The sequence below is a fragment of the Notolabrus celidotus genome, chromosome 2 (genome assembly GCF_009762535.1).
Source record: "Notolabrus celidotus isolate fNotCel1 chromosome 2, fNotCel1.pri, whole genome shotgun sequence".
Taxonomy (NCBI): Eukaryota; Metazoa; Chordata; class Actinopteri; order Labriformes; family Labridae; genus Notolabrus; species Notolabrus celidotus.
In genome coordinates this window covers 14521939-14534408 of record NC_048273.1, presented here as the reverse complement: position 1 = coordinate 14534408, position 12470 = coordinate 14521939, and the positions used below count along the sequence as shown (strand labels likewise).

Here is a 12470-nt window from a genome sequence, read left to right as displayed (position 1 = left end):
TGGAACGCACATGATGTAATAGTGTTCCAGCACATGCTGATCCGTGTGTGAGGTGGCAGTGGTCCAAGGTTCGGCCGTATCTGTTGGCCTGCTGTCTCACTCGTAGCTCCTGCCTGTCTGTGTGACCATCCCCAAAGATACAAACACACACACAGACACACACACATAGACACATACACCCGGTTTAAACTAGGGTGGGGTGTTGACAAGACTTAGTGTACCCAACTGCCCTTTTTTGATAATGTTGTTGGCTGGGGCGGCACCAGCTCTGCAAATTGTTCTTTTTAGTGTCTTCTGTGTTTTATCAGTAAACCCTGAAACCAGAGATTTATCACAGAATGAACTTATTGTTAAAAAAAAAAAAACGTCTTGTGCGACATGTTCAGAATAAGTAGAGCATAATCTGGTTTCAAGGAAGCAGGAGGATATTTTCTTTGAGGAGTGCCACACACGCAAGCACCAGACTTAATCAGCTAAGAAATAAAACCTTCTTTTTTGCCCAGAGAGGCGGCTGCACTCTAACAACATCAGACATCCTCATAGCTGCTTCAACACTTGGCTGAGTTAGTTATGCACTCTTTGTCCTGTCGGGTAAGTGTATGTTGGCACAGATATTTTCTATTGACTGTGTGACAGGTTGATGTGGTAAGTAATGAGTCCGAGTTCATCGCATTATAATCAGTCTGAAGTATGAAAACAAACGCAGCACAGTGCAAATTCACTGACTTTGTAGTTAATTTTTGATTGTGCCTACTGCTAACCTTCCAAAACATCATCCATACTTAAAGTGAGCTGCAGTACCATATTCTCTCTCTCTCTCTCTCTCTCCCCCCCTCTGTCACTGTAGAGTGTCATGTCACTTACTCACTTGTCTTGAACTAGCTGCCAAGATTGTTGAACTCTGAAATAAACACGCAGCAGTGTTTGAGACTGAACTCAAGATAAGGTAGCATTTCAGTATTTTTTTTTAACAACTGCAGACTGTTTGATTGAATGTTTTGAATGCTGCTCTGTCTATTTTTCAGAAGAGTGTGGCTATGATAAAATGCCGCTCTGCTAAGTAGGTCCTCCTTTGCTCTGTTGTCATAGCTACTCTCTCAGCCTCACAAATCAACTGTTGTGCCCTGTTTTTATTGTCCTCATTCTTCTGCAGAATGAGCTTTTCACTGCAGAAATGGCAGATGTGTTTTTTATTTTTGCTCTTGGGGTGTGTCAATATCTATTAGGGATGCAACGATTAGAGATTTTGGTGGTACGATTATTGTGAGAGAAATAATTACGGTTTCACGATTATCCTGATTATTATGCGTTGTGTTTTATTTTCAGACACAGGTGTCGTAGGGACGACCTCACTTGTAGAGAATTAAAGAGACGCACTCCGCGGAGTGTCTATTTAGTCCCTTTATCTTCTTGTGCCGTTTTGGCAGCGCCTTTTCAGCTGCACTGGACTGATTTTTATAAAACGCAGCCAACTTAATGTTGCAGTTAAAAATGAAAACAGTGTTCTTCATGAAAACCCCATCTGACGGGATCAGGGGCGTTACAGAAATGAGCGGAGGACGCTGCCTCATACTTTTAAATGACGGAGAAACTCAACAAAGGTGCCACTCATTTTTCATTTACAAGTTGCACCAAACATAATGAACCGGCCCCTTTTGACAGAGACAATAGATAAACTGGGTGTAGCGGAGCCTTCACAATTAGATTAACCGTGACACTTTTAAGCACGGTTAATAGTGAAACCGTTTCATCCCGACACCTCTAATATCTATTAGCACAAATATTTACCACTAATTGGCATTAGCCTTTTTGATTATTATTTTAGTTCTCTTTTTAACATATATTTTATTTTTTTGTTACAGAACAAAAACAAACAATAAACAGAAACAGATAAGCAAAGCCCCCCCCGCCTCCATCAAACCGGTTCCTGCCAACCCCAATCTCAGTAAATGGAAGACAAAAAAGATATTAAACAGAAGGGAGAGTCAGCCACTCAACATATCATCGAACATTTGTAAATGAACAGATTTCATCTGACCGTAAACCAGGAAGACACTACCAAGAGTTGTATTAAAATAAATGGATAAAAGAAAAGGAGTGACATTTTTCAGACAAAATCAAGACACTTTGAAAACGCCACGAAGGACCTGAGTCATCGTGGCATACATACACACACATATACATATATACACACATACGTACACATCTGCACATATTTCTGCTATTTTAATTAATTGACACTTTTGTTGTTGTTAATTGCTATAGTGATATAGTGATAGTGATATAGTGATATTAAATAATTTTCCAGTGAAGTCCATGTTTCTGTGTATTCCTGCTTGTTATTTTGCAGTCTGAAAGCTACCTTTTCTAACCTTGTTATTTCCATTGCTTCGGTGATCCATTCTTTATAGGATGGTGCATTAGATTCAATCCAGTTAGCCATGATGACCTTTTTTGTGACGATATAGACAGAGAGAAACATTTTTTTGTTCTTTGAGGAAACATCATTAAGGCTATGGAGGTCTCCAAGTATACATGTTTGTGGTGTGAGTGCCTTTGATATTTCTGTAAAACTAGCAATGCTGGAAGAACAATCAATTCAGGCTGAAGCTGCTTTTGGAACCAACAAGAGTGAGTTGTAAAGATAAAGTAGTGTTCATTAGGTACTGGTGTTTCGTTTAAAGTTGAGGCCATTCAAACATTCTTCTTATTTGTGTGTGTGTTTACTCTCTTAGGAAACAGAGCCAGGCCCAGAACAGCTCTGCCCCTCCACTGGAGAGCCCGCCCAAAGAGCCAGCCAGCAACTCGCCATCTCAGGTGAGCTTCCTGTTCTCTCCTCTATTTGTCGCTCACAAGCGACAACCTCCGGTCTCAAACTATGAAGCCCATGCGGAAGTGTTATAAACTGCAGTTCATCGAGAATCCGCTTGAGGCTGGCTGCAGAAACACCAGAAACCACATAGACACCAATTCAAAAAAGACGATCTTTGCAGCATTAATAAACATGTGTACAGCCTGGTTAAAAAAAACGGCCTGGCTCTACGTAGCTAATTTCTCTATCGGCACACACTGTACGGGGGGTGAATCTTTTTCTAATGCGACGACTCAGAACATATTAAGATTACGAGTTTTTACCCAAATAAGGACACAACTGGCTTGACTCCCGGATGGGAACACATAGCTGTTGGCTGGGAGGCTCAAACTCTGCCTCTTTATGTCACACTCTGCCTGGTTGAGCTCCGCATTTCCAATATGGCTGCCGCCACCGATTGGCTTCAAAACAGCGCTCAGGAACAGATAGGTGACGTCACGAATACTATGTCCATTATTTATATAGTCTATGGTCACTCACTTCATCATACTTAACTCTGTTTTCACTCTCCCACGTGTATTTCTCTTCTTCTTTTTTTAAACAATATATTTATATATTTTTTACTTATGATAGAGCAATAAACAGATAAGCATGCTAAACTAGTTTTGTACATTTAGCAATTGAAAAAGGACATAAATAAATAACTAAATGGATAACGTAGAACAAAAATCAAAACAAGGAGGGGGGAATTAAAGAGGTTAAAAAATAAGTGAAAACTGAAGTATTTTGCACAATGAAATAATAACCAGGAGGAAAAGAGGAAAGAGGAAATTAAATGAATATACATTAAGAAAGTACAAACAAACAAAAACCCTGATGACCATTCACTCCCACCCAAAAAAGGACCATAATGCAAAGTAGGGGTTAATAAAAAAACAAAAATGGAATACAATACAATCCAAACATATTCAGCCGTGTATGCCAACATGTGATAGTGCCTCTACATACCAAAAGGTGGAACTCATCGTTTGATGTCAGACCAACATTTATGGAAAAGATTGAACATTATTTTCTCTGATGCCATGTACGAGATAAGTTCTTAAAGCCATGTAGAAGGAATAGGGGGGTCTGACCTTTTTTCATAATAGAGCAATGCATTTATTCCCAATAATCATGGCCAACTTGATAAACCTTGTATATTTCTGTCTCAAGAAATTTGCTGTATTTCAAGCCTGCAGTTAGGTCATTATTTTTCTCATTCTTTGCCCAGTGTTGTACTAAAATGTATAACTCTCAGACTGTGATATCAAGTCTTCAGATAGTGAACACACTCAGCTAGTGCTCGATTAGCTTCAGCCTTCCCAGAAATGGTGGATGATTGGGGGAATTTTGGACGAAGATGTTTGTTGGATTTTTTTTTGTTTTCATTTCCCACAATCGTCTGCTGACTGGTAACTAACACTTCTGTGGTTTCTGGTATTTCCCAGAGAGGCTATTTCTAACTTTAAAGCTCACTCTCAAATAATTTAATTCCCACTCTGTCCTTCCAGAGAACACATTAAGTGACTTTGTCATGTATGTATGCTCTTTGAACTGGTGCTAGTTGAACACTAATACTACACTAATGTTTGTATTAATTGTTCTGAGCTGCTTAAAAAAAATGAACAAACTACAATATCCTTTGCAAGAGACCTAAAGCTTTTTTTATCAAACAAAATGTCCTTCATGGCACATTAGATTTTTGTCAAACTCTTTCTACTTACTAATGATTATTTATTTGCACATATTCCTCCTCCTGTTGCTCTTTCTTTGGGTCAGTCCAGACCTCTTCTCCAGCTTTATTAATAGCTGCTTCCTCTGAGGTTGTCCTCCCCACAGACACCTTCTTTATGTCCCTACCTTTCCACTCCCTCAGTAAACACTGCGCACAAACACACAAACAAACATCACCAAAGGCTCTTTTTAAGATTCACAGGTATAACGGTGAAATTGTGTGCGAACTTTAGATAGGTGGGAGAAGGATCAGGAAGAGCTGCAAGGCAAACAAGGCTAGACCGAGTCCACACAAGGATAAATCCCAAAATAATTTCCATTCCTGCAAGTGTTTTATCCTAGTGATGGGAGAAATTCTCCCTTTTCACTAGAATACAAAGAGGTGAAATCCCCTCTCCCTTTTCTTAAACATTTTCACGATTTTAAAGCCATTATCTAAAGCAGACATGTGGATCTTATTCTAAGTTCAATCTGTTGTGTCAAAAAAAAAAAAAAATTTTGTCCAGATTTATACCAAACAGGGACATTCTGCCCTGGTAGCTACATAGCTAACATGAAAATCAAACAACTAGCTTGAGACTGATGAGCTTTTTGTCAAAGTCAAAGGGAGATCTTATGGCTGATGTGAGTTAAGATTGGTCTCTGTGTGAAGTATCCATGAGGATGTTTGTTTGCTTTAACCTTAAGCACAACCTGCTGTTTAAAAAAACAGACTGCAGTGAGCTGTCTTGGCAGTTGTTGGTGTATTTGCTGTGCGGTGAATGACCTTTGCAATACAAGCAGCCATTAGCTGCCAGCTGACCTAACAGTTGCAACGCTAGAGGAAAAAATATGAGCAGGATTTGATCATTGATTTGTTTCTGCAAGTCTCCTTTGTGACTATACGGTTAAGATACTGCCTTCACAGAGGTCTGCACAGTCTCCTGCGTTTGTGTCCCTTTTCCTGTTTATTCACATTAGAAATTAAAAACGGTTAAAGAGAGCAAAATCAATACAAAAATCTATTTTCTGGACCAAACGGCACTCGTCATTTGTGTTTCAGAACCAGAGAGTATTCTGGTTAGGACACACACATCCCACAGTCATTAGCTCAGCCACTCCCAAAGACAGTGGTGTGGGCCGAGTCAAACAGGACTTGTCTGTAATGTAATCCCTGGCATTGTGAAAAGACAGCACAGTCATCATTGTCTCAGTGCTGCTGAGAACACTGGGTCTCTGATACTATTTCTTCTTCCCCTTTCTTCCTCCTTTTTGTTGTTTTTCTGTCCCATCTACTTATTCCACATCTTCACCTCTCCTCCCCTCTTTGTCCTCTTCAGCTCAGACTACTTTTATTTGCTCTGACCTGAACATGAGTTTTCTTCTCACTTACTAACAAATGAATTGAAACAAAATTGAACCCTGTTGTAGGTTCTGCTTCTTACACTGCTATTTTTCTGCCAGAAACGACCTGCCGCTGACTTTATCGACCCTCTTGCCAACAAAAAGCCCAGGATATCACACCTCGCCAGCAAAGCTGCAACAGCCCCAGTCAATGGCAAGCTCAGCACCTCCAACGGGAGAGGAGAGTCAGGTGTAGCACCCGCAGGAGTGGTGGTTTCTATGTCAGACAGCGGCATAATGTCCAGCTCCCAGCAACTGCCTGTGCTGGACATCCCTCGTCCTTTCGAAGCGCTATCGGACGTCAGCAACGACTCCAGCCACAACGGGAGAGACTGTGACTCTCAGGAAACAGCCATGTCCGAGAGACTCAGCCAACCTCCCTCACTGTTCTCAGGCTCAGTGGCCTTCTCGACACCCAGCATCTGCACACAATCACCCGGACACACGGCCCCGGAAGTCCCTACAGACAAGAGTCCTTCATCCTTGAACGTCAAATCCAAAAAGAAGTCAAAAAAGCATAAAGACAAGGAGAAGAGTAAAGACAGGGAGAGGGTGAAAGAGAAGGGGAAGGAGAAGGAAAGGAAGAGTCATAAGGAGCGTGTGCCTGAGCCTAACAGAGCCTGTGAGCTGAGCCAAGGAAACCTCAAAAGCAACAGTATTCCACACAAAAGCACAGGTGAACACAACACCAGCACAGATCACTTTTCATCCTGCACAGAATGTTTGATTTCTTATGTTTATCTATTGATATTAGTATCATTATAATTATTAGTATTATTATTGGATAAAACAGCTCTGAATAGAAGTAGTACTTTGACACCAGTTAGTCATCACTGTGAAGGTGATGCATCATGTGACCATAAAGTCACTCAGTGATTGAATGGAGACCCCTGGTGTTCAGCTTCATGCCTTTCAGTAAGCCAACAGAAAGCATCTTTAGAGGATTATATATAAAATAAAGGAGAAATGTTAACTTATTTAAAATAATGTTTTTTTGTGTTGGTGTCTTTCCTGTTGCACTGCAGCAGGTTTCAGGCGCACACACAGCAACGATAACATTCATTTTCAATGACCTTGTTTCAGATCTGAATGGAATGTGCAACAGTACCAGTATTCCTCTGTCATCACCGGAGGTGGCAGACTATTTATTGTGAGTATTTAACCATTTTAAGTCTCAGTTGATTAATAGATCACACAGCAATACTACCTCCTGTAAGAGAATCAGTGTCCTTATTAAATCGATCAAAATATCAGTGAGGTTTTACGAACTGTGACCCCCATGAGTATTCTGAGGAAGCTTCAAGGGGCAAAGATGCTGTTAGCTGAAAGGGGAAATGCTCACGCTGGTGTTTTTAGAACAACAGGAAGTAGTTTTTGTCATTTGGCCAACCTGATCAAGTTGTGAAACACAGCTCATTAAAGGAAGGAAGTACCTGTAACTTTCATCCCAAATTGCAGTTATTGTGCAATTGTGAGTTTCAAATGCAGTTGACATGCTTTTTGTTCAAGAAGTAAACTCTTGACTGGACATCTTCTGATCATAAAGTTTATTCATTGTAGAGTTATCCAGTGATAGCAGTCTGTGCAGGGAAAGGTACATGTCAATCAGAAGCTGCTGATTACTAACTTGGCTTACTGTTTATCAACCTTAAGAAAACTCAAAGTAAAGCAATGCTTTGATAAGTGAAAGAAAATATACAGGCCATCAGACAAGGCTCAAGTTGCATCTCCAAACACAAATGTTTTCACTGGCTTGAGTTTGTACCACTCTTTATGTTTCTCTCAGATGTCACCTCACCTCAGTTTAATGAGTGTAGAGTCTTTGAGGGTCTTCTCCCTTTTTTCTCCCAGTAAAACGTTCTGTGATTTCACCCCTAGGAAGTACAAAGAAATTGGCTCTCCAGAGCAGCGTCAGAAGTATAAAAATGATTTTAACACCGAGTACAGTGAGTACAGGGATTTGCACGCTCGGATAGAAGGCGTCACCCGACAGTTCACTGTGCTGGACAATGAGCTCAAACAGCTCCAACATGGCACAGACAAGTACCAGGTAGATACACAAACACACATTAATGCTATTTTTGTCTTAATCACTTCACTTAATTGGGTCATTATCAAGTATGTCTGTCTATTTAAACCCTTTCCCTGGTCTTATCTTTACAGACAATCCACAATCAGATACTTGAAGAGTATCATAAAATAAAAAAGGTAAGTTCAAGTCCCTCCATCAAACAGGTTCTAATGAAATAAAGTATCCAAGAACAACCCCAAGTCAGAAAAGGTTGGGGAGCTTTGTAAAATGTTGATTAAAAACAGAATTTGAATTTAGAAATGTTAATGTTTTTTAAAAATATATGCTCAATCCAGATTTAACAACATACTTCAAAAAATGTTGTGACAGGGACAAAAAAACACACATGGTTTCATAATGCTAAAAACACACCTGGAAGAACATCTCACAGCTAATTAGGTTAATTTGCCACATGCTAGTTACATAACTGGGTATAAAAGGGGCATTCCAGAGAGGCTGGAGTAAAGTTGGCAAGGGATTCAACATCAGGATTCAGGATTGTACATCATTTGCCCCTGTTATCTTCTCCATCTCAAGGTCTGATTCACAAAGCGAATTGCGCCAATGATATTAAAGCGTAAAAACACAGACAGAGTACTGCAGCTCCGTGCCGTTTGTTAAATGTATATCAACAGACTTCAGGTTTTTTGGTCCATGGCTCATTTAAATGTATGCAAATAACACAGGTTAAAACTGTACTATAAATAGAAGAAACAATGTATAAACATGACCCAGAAACACAGGCAATTTCTTTGGTCCCAAGCCCAATTACAATGGACTGAGGTGAAGTGGAAAACTTTCCTGTGGTCTAACCAATCAAATTTTTACATTCTTGTTGGAAATCCTCCACTCTATAGAGCAGAGCATCCATGATGGTATAGGGAAGTGCAAGAGCGGACGGCATGGGTAGCTTACACATCTGGGAAGGCACCGTTAAGGCTGAGAAATGTATAGGAGCAATTTATGCTGCCATCGAGATGATGTCTTTTTCAGGCAAGACCTGGTATATTACAGCAAGACAACAGCAGACCACAATCTGCATGCATTAGAACAGCATGGCTCGGTAGTAGAAGAGGCTGGGTGCTAAACTGGCCTGCCTGCAGTCTTGACTGGTCACCATTGGACCCAAACTGTTGAGCTGCTGAAATCCTCTATCAGGCAGAATGGGACAAAACTCCTGAAACTGGTCTTCTTGGTTACCAGGTTTACAGATTGTTGTTAAAAGAAGAGGTGATGCAACACAACAGTAAAAATGGCCCTGTCCAACATTTTTTTAAACATTGCTGGCATTACATTTAAAAAAATTATCAAATATTTTCTTTCAATGTTTCCTTGCATTAACATTTAGAATGTAGAATGTTTTTGTTCTGTTTTCATTCAATAATGAAGTTAAAATGATTTTCAAACCATCGATTTCTGTTTTTATTCATATTTTATACAGTGCTTCAACCTTTTTGGGAATTGGTGTTGTATATAAGCAGACTGACTGTCCTTTTTCTCTTGCAGACTAATCCAAACTATAGTCAAGAGAAGAACCGCTGTGAATATCTACACAACAAACTGGCACATATAAAGAGACTTATTGCAGAGTACGATCAGCAGCAACCTTAGAGTTAGTTCTTAGACATTGTTTCCCTGTTATCTCTGGAAACTAAGCAGATAAAGGAAACTCTGGATTCCACCTGTGCTAAAAAAATGTTCTCAAGCAAGATGCCATGAAGGGAGTATTCCCCTCACTGGGGCCAAAGGCTTTAGTGAGGACTGAGCAGGACACAATCTGTTTCTCTCTTTCCTTTTTTTTTCTTTTATGGTGGGCAAAGTCCATCTGTGTAGTTACAATGCATCCTTAAAAAAAAAGGTTCTGTTTGGCTTTGTTTTTCTTGAGAGCCCACCCTGCTTATATTGCACAGAGGTCTGATTGTGTCACACGAAGAAGTGTTCCCACTTTCTCGGGAGATGAGCCTTCAGCTTGTAGGCCAAATGCAACTAATTTGTTTTGTATTTAGATAAATTAAGTGATTCTCCCCTTTACTGAATCCAAGAGTTTGGACATTGAAATTCTTTTTATTTATTTTTGACACTTAACCTGGGGGTCTGGGTCTGTTTTACACTCCTCAGTATCAGTACTCAAAAGCTGTCTCTCTTCCTGTCTTCACATCTTGAATGTCAGCCAGTATTTAATTCAGAAGCTGCCTTGCCCATCAAACTGTCCATCTGTTGGTGTTCATTATTCTTTCTCTTTTAAAGAGATGAAATTATTACTATTGATTCAATCAAAATGATGCCTCTTAATGCACACAGTCAGACGCAGGTTTTTGCACATGGCTTTTTTTTCTAAAATCCTGTGCAGATGTCTTAATAGAGGGGACATGTGGGAGAATTTCCAGTTCTCTTGAGCTGCAAATTTCCTTTGAACACAGTCCCTTCACTCAGTCACAACCCGCTGCAATGCTCCTTCTCTGGTTTCAGCAGTGGTTTTTTGTTATGGTTCATCAAAGTGTATCAGTGAAAAAATAGATTAAGCTCTTAATTGGTTGTCTTTTCAGTTTAGGTCATGATGGCTTTTGTAGCAATAGAATTGTTCACACTTATCTTAATGCTTCAGAGGATCCTTGAATTGTAAGATGGTGCAGATTTGCAGGCTTTTTTTCCCCCTAAAAAATCTACAAAAATTAGGTTGAGCCACGGATCTGATATCTCATAAGTTCCCTTTATTGTGATCTTTAGTCGCGTCAAAATTATGTTTACAGTGTCTTTAAAAAGATCAAATGTTTAGTCTGCTCATCGGCCCACATGCTAGTCCATCGAGAAGACTGTTAAGATGAAGCCATCCTCGATCATCTTCCAGGGAGAGCCTCTCGGAGGAGGGCTCGCCTGTGACCAGTGTTTGCCTTTTCAAATGTGATGTCAGATATTCACGGAGGTGAACCTGAAATCTATTTTCCTGGATCAGCTCTCCTCTCTCTTAGAGGCGTCAAGACAACAAATTTAAAATGCTGTTCCAGAGCTTTACCTGATGAACAAGCAAGTCGAGTTTCGTCAGCGAATGCATTTCTTATACCGACCTTTTTATGTGAATATGAAGAATCAGCACTTTTTCTCCTGATCTCGCTGTTACCTGGGAGTTTTGTCCAGTGACCTTTCTCTTTGTCCATCAGAGTGCATGCTTTATGAATGTGTTACAATGAACAGTCTTTGTATCTTTACTTGAAAAAAAAAAACTGCCCAAGGATCTCAAAATCCGAGCAAACGCCTAGTCCACCTGAATCAGTATGTAATCAATCCGCCATGGGTCTGACCAGCATGTATACCAAAGTGCTTACAAAGTGGAAGGAATGGAATCGCTTTACCAAATGATGGCAAAGGAACATGTCACAGTATTCTCTTCTTTCTGTTATTACGTCTTTTCTCATTATTTATCATCCAGTGAAATCTGAGTCAGTGTTTTTGTATATGAAGTAACAGAACGGTCCTTTGCCCCAGACTGGATTTACAGAACTTGGCTCAAGTGTTTGCATGAGGAGAGTGGTATAATCTCAAACCTGGCATTACATCCAAACACTACATCAAAGCCAGCCACGCTGCTGGGTCTAGACTGAGGTTGGATCTGGGACTTGAAGATGTTTGGGCAAGGGATGATAACGTGAAAGTCTTTTCCAGAATCAGTAGTCCTGCAGCCTGTTGATAAGAAGTAACATCTTTCACCACTCTTGTTCCTTGTTTTGTAGACATATTCTTTACATGATTACTGTATTACACCTCCATCACGGTCAAAACCCATTGTGAATGAGTCATCAGTGAATGCATTTTCCTCCAATGGAGAGCAAAGTGTTTGAAGGTAACGAAATGCCAGCACAGGAGTACCGTTGTACGAGTTGATAGTGCCAAAATGACCTGTTGTAAAGGTTTTTTTTTTCTTTTCTGACTATATACATGCTGCTGTAAAAGCAAAGAGGGCTTTGGAGAAGAGTCGTGAAATGTTGGCGCTAAAACCCAAAGCACGCTTTTTGAAAACCATAAGGGACTGGGACTGAAATTGATCTTTGTTTCAATAAAATTCTTAAAATCCTTATTTGTGAAATTCTGAACCAAGTGTTTCTGTCTGTTATTATCAATCCCTGAAGCTGAGTTTTAGTTCTTGAGATTTTTGAAATGGAAACTTTTAATTTTAACTTTTTTAAAGAACATTTTTGGGAGGAATATGTTGAAATGAATACAGCATATACAGTTGGCCTTTTTTTCTAACTGATCCACAGTTATATATTTTTTAGATGAGCAGATCTTAACATTTTAGTGTTGATTCAAAAAAAAAAAAAGGAAATATATTTTTGTGATTAAAATAAAACCATACTTCTTACCCAGAGCAGGTTTGGAAGAACTAAGATGTTATTACTTCCCAACTGATGCATTTCAGAAGTTTCCTTATTTTAA

General features: G+C 39.7%; 1 protein-coding gene across 1 annotated transcript in view; it reads left to right on the top strand.

The window, feature by feature from the left end:
• Positions 1-12127, top strand: part of ell (elongation factor RNA polymerase II) — a 54555-nt gene extending 42428 nt beyond the window's left edge. The window contains exons 7-12 of the mRNA XM_034705079.1: positions 2736-2817; positions 6029-6644; positions 7052-7118; positions 7847-8018; positions 8132-8176; positions 9546-12127. Of these exons, the coding sequence (XP_034560970.1) occupies positions 2736-2817; positions 6029-6644; positions 7052-7118; positions 7847-8018; positions 8132-8176; positions 9546-9650 (1087 nt within the window). The 3' untranslated portion in view covers positions 9651-12127. The remainder of the gene's footprint in view (positions 1-2735; positions 2818-6028; positions 6645-7051; positions 7119-7846; positions 8019-8131; positions 8177-9545) is intronic.
• Positions 12128-12470: the final 343 nt, after the last annotated feature.